Source organism: Erpetoichthys calabaricus, chromosome 1 (assembly GCF_900747795.2).
Source record: "Erpetoichthys calabaricus chromosome 1, fErpCal1.3, whole genome shotgun sequence".
In the NCBI taxonomy this organism is placed as follows: Eukaryota; Metazoa; Chordata; class Cladistia; order Polypteriformes; family Polypteridae; genus Erpetoichthys; species Erpetoichthys calabaricus.
The window spans coordinates 299,802,775-299,820,494 of NC_041394.2; the positions used below are offsets into that span (position 1 = coordinate 299,802,775).

The 17,720-nt window shown below is 35.0% G+C and overlaps 1 protein-coding gene and 1 non-coding gene across 2 annotated transcripts in view; both read left to right on the forward strand.

Annotated features, from left to right (window-relative positions):
- otogl (otogelin-like) overlaps positions 1-6,281 on the forward strand; it is a 224,402-nt gene extending 218,121 nt beyond the window's left edge. The window contains exons 52-53 of the mRNA XM_051930831.1: positions 2,482-2,561; positions 5,315-6,281. Coding sequence (XP_051786791.1) covers positions 2,482-2,561; positions 5,315-5,515 — 281 coding nt within the window. The 3' untranslated portion in view covers positions 5,516-6,281. The remainder of the gene's footprint in view (positions 1-2,481; positions 2,562-5,314) is intronic.
- Positions 6,282-10,588: 4,307 nt separating this feature from the next.
- LOC114641127 (U2 spliceosomal RNA) lies at positions 10,589-10,774 on the forward strand. The gene has a single exon (XR_003714261.1). It is a non-coding gene; the product is annotated as a U2 spliceosomal RNA (small nuclear RNA).
- Positions 10,775-17,720: the final 6,946 nt, after the last annotated feature.

Sequence of the window (17,720 nt, forward strand, 5' to 3'; positions counted from 1 at the left end):
TTGCCTGTTCTTATACTAATAAAATAATAAAAGAATCTTTTCGGGTCATCTTTCAACTTTTCTGCAAATTTTTCTTCAACTGCCTTTTACCTTTCCTAATATCTTTTTAAACACTGCCCTCATCCTGTCATACAACTTATGGTTAGCAGTGGCATTATTAGTCTAATACACTGTATGATATAGAGCTTTATTTTTCCTTTGTAACTTCATTAAATAGATCTTTATTTATCTACTGAAAAGTTTTTTCAATTATATACTCCCTCTAAATGTTCGGATAAACTTGTCCAGCTTTACATGAAAACCCATCAGCTTGTTACATATCTCTTGACACTCAAATGCCTATCCTAATCTTGAGTCTGTTCAAAATCTACTCTACTAAAATTAAACTTAACAGTATGTCCCTTGAATCTTGTCCTGATTATAACAGAATATTAAATCTAGATAGGCTTAAAGTTAGAAAATGTATTCATAGCATAACAATCAGTTGTGTTCGAGAACTCTGTAGACCTCAGTTTACTAAGTTCAACAGGTATTTTCTGAACCTTATCAATCCATTTCAGGGTTTTGGGGGTCAAAGACTATCTCACCAGGATAGGGTAAAAGGCAGAAATATGCCTGGGCAGTCACTGGGACTAGACTGTGACACACACACACACACACACATAAAGAAACACACACAAAATTTAAAATGGAAAATTAACATAACTTTTGTAATTAATTTTTTCTGTGCTTGAGCATGTCTAGCCACTGTAATTTTTATGTAATGGGACAATGTTGTGGAATAACATAAGTGAAAGGCAAACTATATTACAGTGAGTGACTGTTATAGATATAAGGTGAAGGTGGCACTCTGATGGGAAATTACAGGGTAACAGATTTGTCACAAGTCACAAATCGGGATACTATATGTTGGCGTAACTGCTGTCAAGGTAAAATTAAGACAGCAAACTAATTCTTAATGGAAGCTACACAGAATGTTTCTTTATTTTAATATAGAAGGATATACACATTTGCAAATGCTTTTTGATAGAAGATTTGGAATCTTAAAAATGTATAGTGTGCAATCTGTTCAAGATACAGTAGCTTGACCAAAACTGAAAAGAAATTTCTTTGAAGAATAAGTGTGCCAGATTTTGACAAAATTCGTCCACACAGGGAAAAATTCTTTCAAATGGAGAGAGGATGGACAGACAGACAGACATGGGTATTACAATAGGTGCACCTAAAAAAGCTATTTTAGCTTCTGACCCTTAGAGTGCACATCTCCTATAATGGAAGTAGTATTATTTTATGTACTGGTTGGTTCTGAATTAGAGCTACAGAATATTAGTGCAATATTTACAGTTTAAATGTTTTCAAAAGAAAAGGTCATTTTGATTTTACTTGGAAAATAACTTTTATTAGGAAACAGTTAACCATTTGCTATTTCATTAATTTTGCATTAATTGTGGTGATGTATTTATGTGTGTGAGAATAATATGGTTTCAGTTAAATCAGTCTCACCATTAAAATTGATTGTGTCTAATTGCCCCTTGCTGGGCAATTAATTCTTTCTGAGACCCTGATTTAGAATTTGCAATAACTGAACATGACTCTTCAGAGCCACCTACCTTGGCAGTGGGTTTTAAAAATACTATTCCTGGTGTGTCTTTAAATGTTATTTTTTCCTGCAAATAACTGTACTGGTATGTCTGAAATATGTTAACATTAAGAATTAAACAGTTATAATTCAATAACATTTCACCTTTGATTTATGCTACATGCAGTGTTCTCTTTAAATTTTGTGCTCACTAATTCAAGCATTTGTGAGATTCTATCCTATATATGTCCATCCATCCATCCATCCATCCATTTTCCAACCCGCTGAATCTGAACACAGGGTCACGGGGGTCCGCTGGAGCCAATCCCAGCCAACACACGGCACAAGCAGGGTGCCAACCCACCGCAGGATACACACAAACACACCAAGCACACACTAGGGCCAATTTAGAATCACCAATCCACCTAACCTGCATGTCTTTGGACTGTGGGAGGAAACCAGAGCACCCGGAGGAAACCCATGCAGACACGGGGAGAACATGCAAACTCCACGCTGGGAGGACCCGGGAAGTGAACCCGGGTCTCCTAACTGCGAGGCAGCAGCGCTATCACTGCGCCACCGTGCCGCCCTCCTATATATGTAACTGGTTAAATACACAAATGTACAAAACTGTATATAAATCTAGGGTAAACTGGTACAGTAAAAAAGTGTAAAATGTGGATATTAACCTGAACTCTTAAATTCATCTATTTTGAGATGACATTGTTTGCTTTACACTCAATTTTAAGAAAAAAATACTTCTTTACATAAGTATATAAAGTGAAAGAACCAATTCAGTAAAATGTTAATTATGTACTATATTCTGTTTTTATTGGTAATATTAACTAATATTGATATTTCCATCAGTTTGTAAACTACACTGTGTTATTTGCATTTATTAGGTAAAGATGACGGAAGAACATGTAAAAAAGTCACAGTCAGGACTACAATCCGAAAAGATGATTGCAGAAGTACTACACCCGTGAGTAGTTATGCTGTAATTTTATTCATTAACACATTTTTCACATGGATATTATGTTATCAATTATTTACTGTAAAAATATCAGTAACTTTCATTACATAATGAAGACATTGTACTTTATAATTAAAAATATATACATATTTAACAAAAATAAATCATGGACCATGTCCAAAAAATAACTGGTCACAATTATTCTTTAATACATAGTAAGTTTTATAGACCAGTGACTCGTCTGGGGTAAGTTCTTTCTTTGTGGCTGAAGTTGGTTTGAGAATACTTTGCTATAAAAATTTCCATTTTGATTTTGTAAAAGTTCATTTAAACAAACAACAACAGGGGATTGTTAAAAAAACTATTGAATTAAAAATTGATATACAAATTACAGCTTTATAAAATAAAATAATTAAGAAAACATATAAAACTCACATGGTACCACAACCACAGTTGTTCCCATGCTGCGGTTTCATTTATGGTAAATTCAAGTGTTCAGCTTAAAAAACAAAACAAAAAAACCAAAAAAAACCCAGTGAAATATACCTGTACTAATTCTGTATTATTTTCACCTTTATAAAAATACCTGCAAGCATATGTGGCAATTAAGAGTAATCAAAATTTAAACCATCCTAGGATTGTAAATAAATGAATGAATGATTATGCATTTTAAAGGGTTTGACATAACACAGAAAATGCTGAATGTTGACTACAACACAGGATGGTACAAAATCCAGGACTTTTTTGTGTTATGTGCCCATCTGACTGCAGGGATGGTTGTGTTCATGGTCTTTTAGGGCAGGCGGCTAATGTTAAAAAGTTGTTTTAAAATACTGCAGCAGATATTTTAGCTGCAGAAGAAGGCTACAGCAAGCACACTAAATACCACCTTCATTTTAAATATCTATATTGGTTAAGCATAGATGTTAAAGTTTGGAATATTGATAAATATAAATAAGTGTGAAATATAAAACATTGGTTAAATGTGCTAAATAAATCAAAAGGGCAGTTTGTTAATCATGAAGGAAAACGTTTCATTTCACCAAACACAAGTACAGTAGTACATCTCTTTTAGAGTTGACAGTTCAGTGTCATAAACCCAGTATATTCTTTACTCTCCAAACTGTTAATAGTGTACCAATAACTGATATTCAAAATTCCAAATATCATGTTTAAAAGAAAAAAATGATCTTGTTAGATACTATAAGATTTAAAGTAATATTAGATGCTAAATAGGGTTGTCAGAAACAAAACAATTTTTTTATTTATTTAAATACGGTATTTTCTGAAAATGCCGAACTAAATATGTGGAACCATTCTCTGCACATTTTCACCTGAAAACTGTATTTCAGTACTTGTATGCTAGAAGCTATTTGAGTACATTGTTTCAGGAATTAGAACCATATAGTCAGACTCTTTTTTATATGGTTAAGCACATGTGCTTTGGCTTACTTGCCAAAGTGAGTGCTCCTGTTGACTTACTTACTCCTCTCACATATTGTATTCCTTGGTCACTGTGCACATGCATATAGTACATACATAATGTACATTGTAACAAAGGCGCTATATTGCGCCCAACCTGGCACAGACTCACACGGAGGCACGTGTAAAAACACAAAAGACTTTTATTTTTCTTCACCTGAGGAGCACGTCTTCCCCGTAATTCCCACAGGCACAACACAGTCCCAAAGACAAACACACACAATACAGCACTCTTTCTCTTCCTTCACCACTCCTCCCTGGCAACCTTGTCCTCCTCCTCCCGATTCTGGCTCCCGGAGTGGTGGCTGCGGGCCCCTTTTATAGTTCACCTGGTAAGTGCTCCAGGTGCTTGATTGCCATGTCCTGGCTGCACTTCTGGGTGTGGTGAATAAAACGTTGCCCATACGGGCTCAGGAGTCCCAGCTGCAGCACCACCTGGCAGTGCCTACGGGACCCAACAGGGCTGCACCCAACTCCAATTTCCATGGAGCCCTGCGGGAAACCGAGGCACCGATCCAACCCAGGAGGGCGGCCATCTAGCGTCCAGGGGGAGGTATTGCACCGTCCAGGGCTGTTCCCCCTGAATATAGAGTGCAGGGGCGTCCTGGCTGGGCATGGACCCTGGCCGCCTGCTACAACATATGTACATATATATAGGGTATTTTTTGTGCTTGTGTGTCTTTATGTCTTGAATTCATTTTCCCAAAAGTTGATGAGTACTTTATTTTATTAGTATTTATCAAAGTTATAAGTACCTGAGTTTCTGTAAATGTGTCACTGATGGCAGTAAAAAGAGTTACTGGCTTCCCATATGTTACTTAAACATTTACTGTTTGCATTTATTTATTTTCAGAGTTGGTTTACACTTACAAATCATAATTTTGAATTCAATAAGCCAATACTGGACTTCTTCACTGTCAATAAAATATACTGTATAGTTTTTGGGGTTAATCTGATGCCATCACACACAAAAAAATAAAACTTTGCTCTGTGATCTTTCATACTGTTGGTTTGTTAGTTTAATTGCTCTATCGACTGTTAACCTAAGTTTATAAATGTATTACTTATTACATCTTTTCACTTTTTGCAATCAACTTTTGTTACCTGTCCTACTACACTTGCTGAACAAACAGGCCCTAGCCTAATATTACTCCATTATGTTTATCTCTTTTGGAAGTCACTTTAGATAAAAGCATCTGCCAAGCAAATAAATGTAAATGTTTCCTAAACATTTGACACCTGTTTGTAAATATTTCTTTTTTTCTTTTTGTATTGCTCAGGTGATAGTGACCTCTTGTGATGGCAAGTGCCCATCGGCTACTATTTTCAACTTTAATGTGAACAGCCATGCGAGATTCTGCAAGTGTTGCAGAGAGAGTGGCCTGCAAAACCGGACAGTACCGTTGTTTTGTACTCGGAACAGCACTTCAGTGGACTATGTTTTTCTGGAGCCAACAGACTGTTCTTGTCAGTGGAATTAGCTTGTTTCTTGTGTATTCAGTAAGTTTCATACTGGGTCAAGGTCAAATTGAACATTACTTGTGCACACAAAGTGTTCTGCTAAAACTTTACTGAGCCTCAAGCATGTGAATGTTATTAATAATAAGCATAGTAATGTGAATATACTGTAGTTCTACCTTTGTTGTCTATTTGTTATGCTTACATTTTATCTTTGATTATAACTGCAGTAAAATTCTTTCATTTTTGTTTTTTACTTTGATGTTATTTTTATTATATTATTTTCTGAGACAATACATACTAAACATATTTATGATTTATACTTAGATTCACTGAATTACTTCAGTTTCCTGGTGAAATATACAATGTCATTTTGTGTTTACTCATAGATCACTCATTATTCATATCTGGATAGTTAATTCACTGGTTCTCTCAATAAAACAACCACTCTCTTATTAGAAAAAGTTAAAGTGGTAAAATTATTTTTAACAAAAGTTTTGAAAGTCAAATTTATCATACTATTTATCATTATTGCAAGAGCCTTTATTAAAACTGGAATTAAAGTCTATATTTAATATTTCTGAGTTTTTAAATAAAGGCTAGTGTTCTGCCTATGGAAGGGTCCTCAGGTAATATTTTTATGAGAATGCAACCTGGCATGCTGCTCTTCAGTTTAATTCACGGCTGAAACACCCTTATAACATATGCAGTATTTTTATTTGTTGTTTTCTTTCATCTTTTGCTGTTCTTAACTTTTGCCCTTTTCCACTAACAGATCTGCCTGCCCCTGTATATTGCAGGGTGTTCACAGTTCCTGAAAATAGGTTATTTTATGTCAACCCTAATGCTAGACCAAAAGACACACTTGACACAACATAATGCAGGCAACAGAGTAATGGCATAGTAAAATAGCAACTGCTTAGCTCTTAATATTGGTTCAACTTGGAACAAATGACTGAAGGCAGAAGATCAACATCATCAAACAAGACTCTTTGGTAAATTAGCAACAAGGGCAAGTTTTTGCTTGAGTCTCAGGTATGTCTGTCCAGCTGTTTCCAAGTGGATCATTTGGAAAAAATGTATAAAGATTGGGTGGCCTGCTGATTTCAACATAACAGCACTCGGATATTCAACCATTGTGACTATCAGCAGTAATAGGATGTAGTACCTACAACATTAAATTAGTAAGAAATACAATTCCATATATGCTGCTCTTTCCCCATTATAACCAAAATTTCTAGTGATTTTAGACCTATTGCTACATTCTTATTTTGAAGTTTGTCTCTAGATGTATATATTTCAAAAGGGCCTTGTTCTGCAGCTAATACAACTTCTCACATTCCTAGCACAAGGTTAAATACCTTTGAAATTTTGAGTAAATGCAAGGTAATTCGATGTACAAAATATGTAAATATAGCAAAAATCATATATATATATATATATATATATATATATATATATATATATATCTGCATAACCATGTAAAGCATAAATTAATGTGATTTACTATTCTTGAATATATTTGCTGCATACTCCGGCCCTGCAACATTTAATGAGACCTTACTAGAAGATACATTTACTCATTTATCAAATGCTCGGTGGAACAAGTGGACAATTAAAAAATGTATTAAAGATTCCTGTTCTACAAGAAGTGACGTCTTGCTTTCCCTCCTTTATTAATGTTTACTTAATGTCAATTGCTATGATATATCTTTCTACAGCATTAATCTTTGGTAAAATATATCATATGTTTAACCCAATTAAACACTGAAGATTGCCTCTGTTTGTTTCCATTTTATACTGTAAATGTATGTGTTTTGTTGTTTTGCTTCATTGTAACCTGTTACATGTCCACTTTCAGTTTTGGTACCTGAGCTACTACAGAATGACATTACATAGGCCATAAAAACCTCCCCAGAAGGGCCCAATTTAGACCTACTGTAAGAAGATACAAAGTGTGAAAAGCTAGTTAGAAGTGTGCAGTTTGTGTGATACTGCAGTTCCTTATGATATCTGCACACATTTTCTCTTGTGGCATTATCTTTGGGCATCCCATTCCTTACCCATGGCTTTCATACACAGCAGCTTTCCCTTGGTCCAAGCAGTGAGAATGTGATCCTGTTCTTTTTCTGTATGTTGTCCCATTTCTAGCTTATTCACATATGCCTGCCCCACTAACATAGTGTCATTACAAACCTCTTCCACTGGTGACTTTATGAACTACTGGTGTTCTTTCTGTATTATTGCAGGTTCATTGTGAGAAAGAGGAAAAACATTATTAACTGTATTGATTATAATTAATTACCTCATACATACCAAGGACTGTATTTTGTATTAAACATGCTGCAGAGAGCTATATGATTTATTATTTCTATATGAATTTGTTCTTCATTTTGGTAGAAAAATAATTAAGCTTGTGCACAGAATTATATGATTAACTTACATTCTTTTATGTGAAAATGCTGACCTCTTGATACTAACAGAACACCCTGTGATATTATAAATCAATGTGATCGTTTTCTTTACTCTTGCTTAAAAATATAAGACAAAATGTCATTTATGAATTAATAAATAAGGATTATTAATCTAACCAAACAATTATAATGTAATGAAGATATTAAAACTAGAAGAATGTAATCTCTTTATAACTAATGTAATGAACTATAAGTGCCTGATAACTCTTTATTTTGGTATACTCCTGTATGTAAAAAATCAGGATGTAACCGTAACTTACAGAAATCTAGGTATGACCCCAAAATGAACTGTTATGTTTTTTCACTCTTTGGCTAATGAACAAGCTAGGTGATAAAAGAGAGGGATTTTTTTTCTTTTGAGAGCAGTCTGTCTGAACCCAAATCAGTTGACTGAGCTGGGGTGGAGGCAGTCTCTCAGTCTTTTTAACTCACCAAGAATAAAGAATAAAGAAATTGCTTTTTATTTTAAATTGGTTTTAAGTCTCCCGTTGTTTTTTCGACTTCAGCGTTCACAATTGTTAATAATGTACCACACTACATTGTAGTGCTGGGTGGTATACCGGTTCATACCGAAAACCGTTTTTTATTTTTTTTTATGATATGGATTTTTCTTATACCACAACACCGGTTTAAATTGCCTAAACGACGTTCGGAACGTGGCGCAGCGGGAAACTGTTCAAGTGGGGACCTTTTTCACTGCTACACCGCTAAACACAGATTTGTTGCACTAGGGCTCTTTTTCACTGCTACACCACCAAATAGTTGGCGGTAGCATAGGTATGCCGCACAGTGAAAATGGACAGAGAGCATTCCGAAACTGAACTAAAAGTAAAGTTGAACATGATGAACAGAAGAACTTTTGCCGAAAAAAAGGAGTCACGTCCTTCGCCTGGAGATACTTTAGTTTTAAAAGGTCAGATGTGTAAATACTGTTTCTATACTACTGGATAATACTGCAAGCCAAGTTGTACTTGTTTAATTTGTTTTCAATACAGTGTAATGTACCTGGGTACTGTGTAATAGTGTGACGACATGTTGACTTTATTCTCGACATTTCCACTTTAATCTTGACACTTATAATGAGAATAAAGTCGACATGTTGTCTTTACAGACGTCAGATAGAGACAGCATGCATGCAATAAAGATAGCCCGCTCAGAAGAACATGCATTGAATTCTGTGTTCGTGTCTCCGACCAGCAGATCACAAACCCAACATTTACACAATATTTAAGTTAAACCTGTGCGATAGCTATTCATACATCCAGTTTTTTGGAGCCTCGTCACACCTGCCATAAAGTTCTCTACACTGAACATACACCTGGGGACCCCTTACTACGAGGGAGCAGCACTACCACCTCACTACTGTGCATGTGTAATACCTGCTTTAATGCATTTCATCTTGAAAATGATATCAAGTATTTATCTTAGCATTCTAAATTTTCAGAAAGCAGGAATATCATGAAGTGAATGGATTCTGTATGGTGATCGCTGTCTTCTCTTAGTGCGGAGGAAGTCAGTTTAAGAAGTGTAGTGATTAACCACTGGGTCGGGGAACGCAACACAATGCATTTAATGTGCTGCATTAATTTATGACGGGGTAAATTAAGTAATTGATTAAACATTGATTTTAGGAAGAAGTTTAGTTTACGACATTCTACTTTAATTATGAAGTAAACTATGAGAATAAAGTGGAAATGTCGACTTTAATCTCAGCATAAACGGCGAGAACAAAGTGGAAATGTCGACTTTAATCTCGACATAAACGGCGAGAATAAAGTGGAAATGTTGACTTTGTTCTCGACATATAGTTTGTTTTTTTCTTCCCAGTATAGCTTAGCTTGAAGCAAGGTCCATATTAATTCAGTTTGTCTAAATGATGGTTCAGTTGGTAAAGATGTCATCACCAAGTTGCACTTGTTTTATTTTATTTTAATTTGGTGAATACTGTGTAATGCACCTGGGCTTGAAGTCTTGAAGTAATAGTGCAACTATCAGTAATAATACTATTATTTATTTTATTGTTATTATTTATTAGTTTAAATATTATGCAGTTTAATGGTGATAAAGTTGTTTAAAAAGTCACTTTAACGTGTCAGTGGACAGAGATTGTTAACATTAAAAGAAAGTGTAGTTGGTTTACAAAAAATATTTACTATTTATTCCTTTTCTAAGACATATTCGGTGCAATACAATTTTTGACAAGCACTTCTGGGTATTTTACTAAGTCTAAATATCTCTTTGTATGGCTGAAAATATGTTGTCAAAATTATAGTTTGTTTTTGCAAAATTTGTTCAATAAAAAGGTTCTATATTTTGACTGCATCTGTCATGCAATGTGATACCTTCTCCATTAGTGCCACCCCCTTGAAAACTATCACTTTATGGGGCCATGCAAAACTGTATTAATACTTGTGTGCACATTAAAATGTTTTTTTTTTTTTGTACAATGTACAATGCTCTTGACAGTGGAATAGGTTATTCTTAGCCAGTAATTGCAGTGGAAAATGTGGTTAACATCCACTCATGCATGGGGAAAAAAATACAGTCGAATACCGTGAAACCGGGATAACTTAGAAAAATACCGTGATATAGAATTTTGGTCATACCGCCCACCCCTACTACATCGCTTCTCGGCCTTTTGGCTAAGATCAAGTGTAGTATCTGTTCTTATCAGTTTAATAGTGTACCACACAACAGGTGTATTTGTGCTGCTGCTTATGTCTGTTTACTTGTGGTTTTGTATATATCTTTTGCTCTTCCTTGTTTACAGTCATTCAGACCATTCCTTCACCCCTGTATGAAGCCTACACTCACATTAGCTGCATTCATAGGTTCATAGCATTCCAGCAAATTAATGTGGTTCAGGTATTAATTATACGTTTTGGTGACAGGGGAGGTTGGCAGCCTTCACATAGCAGATAATTGGCAATTGATACTTTTTTCTTTATTTAACTGATATTTAGTCAATCTAAACAATAAATTACTTACACATATTATATTATATATTTCCAAAATTGGCAGGTTAGGGCTTTATTGTCCAGACTCTGCTAGGCCATACTGCCTGATATAGCTCTAATATACAGTACATATCTAAAAATTATACACTGGGGGGTATTGTGGGCACAAACACAATTAAACATGAGCGATAAAAGCCATGCTACTCCATTTGGCCTATAACGAGAAATGCTTCTCTGATGGCAGGGGAAGTCATATCCCTTAGCTACTATTAGCTGGAATCCATTTCACATTTTACTCTGCTTCCTTGTCTCCCTCTACACCAGCTAAGGCCTTTCTACCCACTGTTCACAGAAACTGATTCTCTGTGCCACTGTAAGTCACTCATATTGACTTGAGCTAACACTAGAATCCTCATATCAGGACTGCCTTTACTATAAAGAAACTGGATATTTGTTTTGCTTTAACTGACAATGCTAAATATCATAAACACACTTGTATATTTAGTGCTGAAGTCTACTATCATGGGCCACTAGGAGCATAGCTCCCCAAAATGATTCTAAGTAAGGTTTAAAATATATTGTATGTACAAAAAAAACAAAAAAAAAAACATAAGACAGTAAATTATGGAACCCCCCGTTGTCTCAAGCAAAAAAAAAAAATCAGTCAAATGAATTACCCAACTTGTTTGAATTAATTATTTTTGTTTTTTCCCAGACTCTTATTTCGGTAGTACAAAGCCCCGTTCTGTATTAATTTGTTTGAACAAATTATTATTATTTTTCCACCTTGTAGTCCATTTATTATTACGGAACCCTGTATGGTTTTCCTGGCATACAATTCAGTGAACCATAATTGAACTATAAGGTGTTTGTTAACATCAGTGAACCAGAAGAGGAACTAGATGGAAGATCACTGCAGTTGAAACAGTTCTTTTGAGGAGTCCTGAAACAAGTTTCAAACACGAGAAGTTACAAGAATGGATGGAATTTTGTACGAGAACATGATATTCCAGAGTCAGTGGTGGAAATGTAAAATAGAAGAAAAGGTTTAAAATCTAGTCGAGAATGGAAATGAACAGTGTAGAACAGACTGAAACTATTGGCTGGGTATACTCTTCTGGTTCCAGTTCACTAAACTGCATACCAGAAAAAATAAATAGCAACTGAAATAAGAAAAAAGTAAAAAAAATAATCCATTCAAACAAATTGCGTAATTTGTTCTCACGAGTTACTAAATCTTTCGATCGAGCTACTGATTCGTTTGAATGAATTACAAACTGTTTTTTTTTTGCCTGAAACCTATGGGGCTCCATAGCAAATAGCAAATTTGCAGCCCATTATGTAGCTGCCTCCTTTTAAGGAATGTTGCATTAGATTAATGTAAACAGCCAAAATGTCTCTGTTTGCAATAAGTCAGCCATTTTCTCTTTTTCTTTTAAGGTGTCTGTTGCAAGCTTCTGAGTAGTGTGACATTTATCTTGCCACCGACAAAGTCTGGGATGAACTTCTGTGTCACAGGGCATCTCATCTTCTGTTTTTCTCTGATGCCCAGATCCCTGATCTTTCAGCCCCAGATATACACGAACAATCATGTCAAGCGCCTGATCTTCTTGCCTATCGAGCACCATTTATATTCCCTTTCCACAATAAATCAGTTCCTTTCCAAGTTTTTTCTTGTTTATATAATTTTAACAAATTATTGTGTTTTTACTAATAGTAGCTTGATGGGGCACTTATTTCAGTTGCTACTCTTCTTTCAAATGGTAATACTGGCACATATTGTTATTACATTATATTATATACATATTACATAATATTGGTCATCTTGTATTAACTGATATTTTTCAGTTGCTAATTACTGGATACTATTCTATTGGATATTTCAAAAATGTTATATTTAAGAAAATTAAAAAATTAGTCATAGACCTTCCACCATTAACACACATCAGTTGATGCCATTTTCACATCACTTGAGCTGTAATCTGCTGTGTATGAGAGCTACTGAGCCACCACAAGCCTCTTTGTGCTATGTTTAACTCCACTGTAAAGTGCTGTTAAAAAGCACATATTTAATGGAGTCTACTAACCCATGTAATTACATTCTATTATCACTAATACTTTTGAATATCATTAATTGTTTTAAATCTATTTAATAAACAAAAGTGTAATGATTGACTCTTGGATGGAATAAATAAGAAATATGAAATGCTCCAACTTTCATAAAATGTTAACTTAGCTTCTGAACAGACCTGAATGTTATCCCATGCATACAGTATATTCTCTAACTTTTTAAATCTGTGTAATCTGGCTCACAGCTGCAAAATGCCAGAACCTTTCCCTGTAGTACTGGCCATAATTCAAGAGATAAAAACAGAACAAAACACACTAACAATCCTACTTTACCTAGGACAGTTTCTGTTCATCCCTCAACCCATTCATTCATTTTTAATATGGAGGTCTCAATATAGACAGCAAAACAGATCATTGTGTTACTAAGACATCCAATGGATCATCCATCCATCCATTTTCCAACCCGCTGAATCCAAACAGGGTCACGGGGGTCTGCTGGAGCCAATCCCAGCCAACACAGGGCACAAGGCAGGGAACCAATCCCAGGCAGGGTGCCAACCCACCGCAGCTAATGGATCATGCTACGCATAATTAAATAATATAAGACACTTTCATCTTCCTTTTATGTTTTACAGGAGGAATGCACCTTTTTAATGTGACTTGTGAATGCTAAAGTCTGAAAGAACAACGGGAGGATAAAACCAATTTAAAATTTTTAATACTAGCTTGTTTATTAGCCAAAGAGAGAAAAAACATTGCAGTTCATTTTGAGGTCATACCTAGATTGCTGTAAGTTTTTTATTACATACAGAAGTATACCAAAATAAAGAGTTATCAGGCACTCGCATTCCTAAGGAATACGCCCTTCTCAGTATACCCACACAAGACCAATTTAAGCAGTTTCTTATAGTTCATTACATTAGTTATAAAGAGATTACATTCTTATAGTTTTAATATCTTCATTAGATTATATTTGTTTGGTTAGATTAATAATCCTTATTTATTAATTCATAAGTGACAATTCTTATATTTTTAAGCAAGAATTCAGAAAACAATCACATTGATTTATAATATCACAGGGTGTTCTGTTAGTATCAAGAGGTCAGCATTTTCTCATAAAAGAATATAAGTTAATCACATAATTCTGTGCACAAGCTTAATTCTTTTTCTACTTAAATGATGAACAAATTGATATAAAAGTAATAAATCATATAGCTGTCTGCAGAATGCAGTTAATAATGTTTTTCTTCTTCCTTAGACTTCATGATGCTTTTGTAAAACTTCAAGCTCATTATGGGAGTAAATGCAATTTCGTTATTAGTAGAGAATGTGGGAGGAAGATGACAATACGTCAGAGGGTTTTTTACATTTTAACACAAAAATCCCCGTTATCTGTTTCAAATTCACTAAACACTGAAATAAGAACATTCTTTGCTAATGATTTGCCATTCTTTATTCTGCACATATAAAAAAAGTAGTATCTTCATGTTGTCCAGCATATCCGTCATTTAGTCTCTCTTTCCTCCAAGTTTCAACCATTTTCTCTACAGTTTAGCTTGCTTCAAAATCAGGCTGTATGTTTAGATGCCCTAAACCGTGATTTTAATTTATATCATGAAAATATACCTGCTTTGGAGAAACACAGAAGCCACTGATATCTGGTATGAAGCCACAAAATCTCCATTTTTCCCTGTGGCACTGCATTATCTTAGAGGGGAACAAATGAAGCCATGTTATTAACAATTAACAATTAACAGGTACCAGAAAAGATATATTGGAAATGCAACCCCTGCAAGGCTATGGGGGGTTCAGAGGTGCAATAACACTAGCTCAATGTCTCTGTTGCCAAAGAAGACCACCCATGACCACAGCACTGTGTTTAAAGCTGCACATCAGATCAGACTGAATATGAGTTTAGAATTAAGAAAAGGATCATGGGTGGTAGGAAAAGACACCAGTGTTATTGCATAAAGAGAAAGGCAGTGCAAAAAAAGTGGTATTTGGGAGGACAACACAAAAATGGGTGTCTTGGCAATATCTGTGTCCTGAGTTTCAGACTGAATTATGGAGACTGGCTAAAGAAAAGATGGTTTAAACTGTTTTTATATAGTCTTAGTGACTTAGTGACAGTTCTTATAAGAAGAATTCCCATGGTCATTAAGCAGCCTCAGAAATGTATCGGTAAATGGATGAATAATCAACAGAACAAGATGATCAGAACGAGTGGAACTGTTGCTGCTGTTGTTTTCCTTGCCTTGACCTAGATGGTTAGAACTTTGTCTTGCTGAATGGCTATCCAATTTCTTCACAAACCAATATGGAACCGAGTGGTGGTTGACTGGCATACAATATTTCATATGCGTACTAATTACATTTTTCATATTTTCACCCATTTTCCATCACCCATGTTTATTCTACTAAATAATATGAAGACTACCCAGAACTAGAATGAGGTCCTGCACATCTACTCATATAATACAGTAATGTGTTACTACTATACTGTATACAACACTGTATGCAAAGTATGCTCCATAAAAAAATGTGGCATAGTGCATTGTTATATAGAAAAAAATTAACTACTAACTCTAGAATTCCTATTTTTTTTAAGATCCTACGCAGTACCCAATTTGTGTTTTGAATGTTTTAGAAGAAGCTACAATTTGCAATGTCTTTCCTTTCTAGTATACGGTACATGGCTGTCCTGCCCAAAAATAAATTCTGATGGTTTAAACAGACATCTTACTTGGTCTGCTTTTTCCTGGTATTATTTATTTATTTGTTTATGTTGTTTTACTTCTTCTCCCTAGTGAATCATATTTATTATAGGAAAACTTCTGCTAACATCTGCAGTTTGAATGTTTTTCTTGCTTGCTACTAACGAATGTTGGATGGGAGTTTTATGTTTACATCTCACAGAAATAACAGTCCTCTGTTATGGAAGGTAAACATTCATTTAAACAAGGTCACAATAAGGCAGTGAAAGAAAATAAATCCAAGGCATCAAGGAGCTAGATGTTCTAGGTACTACATTATTCACTATTTCAACACTGCAGATACCCAGAAGACCTGTAGTGTTAAGGGACTGTTGCTGTGCTGTAGCTGCAGTATAGCTATACCTATCACTATGGACTAAACAACCCAGTGAAAGGCTCTTTATTTAGGGTTTTAAGAGCAAACACCATGAAAGTCTAATATAGTTGGCAAAACTTAGTTCCATCAGTCGTCATATGGTGTTGTGCATGAATGTCCTCCATTTCCTTCATAACAGGCATAACCATTTCACCACGGTCATCACACCATCAAACTCATCACATTTAAGATAATGTTATTCTACTGTATCAGCTGTATTCCACAGTCACCATGATCCAGTGACGAGTCCAATAGGAGGCCATCTAGTGGCATTTTTCAGTGTAAAATTATGCAAACCTACTCATCAACATATTTATTAATTTTTCATGACAGTTTTCCTGCTACAGCTTATACAGTATATAGCATTTAGAATTTGGTAATTTTAGTCTCAATTCCATTATTCTTGAAATACAGTTACTTACTGCAGTAAATGTTAATTTTGGGATGTCCCACTACTGTAAGTCATTAGCGGATATTATAGAGTGTGCCACATCTCTGTAGAAACTAGATAGCACTGCCTTATAAGCGATGATAGCACATGATTTACTTCTCATTTCAATGTCGTCCATCAAAGCCACTCAGAATCTCTCCAAAAGGTACAAGAGACTTTCTGAAACAATTGTCACCAGCATTATCCTACTGTCCCATTCAGCTTAGCAAAGACAAAAGATTTGGCCCTACTCAGACTCACTCATGTCATTGAGACATTGCTGGTCTGCTGTAATGACAGCATAACCATTCCATTTTCACCATAATTAGTGGCAATCTGACCTGTAGCGGCAGCTATAAATGGAAGAGACAATCAGACCTAATAATTGACATACATTCTGATCTTCCATGTTGATTCACCTCCAAATTGGACTGTTGGGAACAACTACCTTTTGTCAAATGATTATTTTTAACCCACCCTTTGAAACACAAAAGTATTTAAATAAATATTAATTGAAACCCCTTTTATCATTAGTGGTTAAATGTAAAATGATACTGGCATACTTTCAATACTTTACAAAAAATGCAGTATGCAAATGTAAATTATAATCAAAAGAAAGCCTGGCTTTTAAGCACCCGTGGCTCTCTGTTTGTACTTCACTAACAGGGTTTGAGCAGTAGTGTATCCCTCTTTTTACTTGACTCACTGGAATAATTTAACTCTTATCTATCCACACTTACTTGATGGCCAGATTTATCGTATTTATTTTCTCGCATTTGTAAACTTTCCTCTGTTTGCATGGCTTAGCTGCACAATGTATTAGTTTCACTGTTTCTTCTTGAAGTCTGCAAAATATATTAAAAACATGATGATTAAAGAAAACATTTAAATTCACTGTGAGCTTGTATAAAACACATTGGCAACAATGTAAAATACTGTGGCAATAAATAGGGTGCCCCTTAAACATTTTTAGATTATCACTGTATTATAATAGGAAATTTAACATCAGTACTGAATTCTCTATGTCCATTTTCACAGTAATGATAAACAGGATCTAATTTAATAGGACCCACCCATAGAACCCTCCTCCATTGCAGGACAAACACCCAAGGTCAACTTGGGGTCACTCCTCAACCTAACCTGGACATCTTTAGGATGTGGAAGGAAT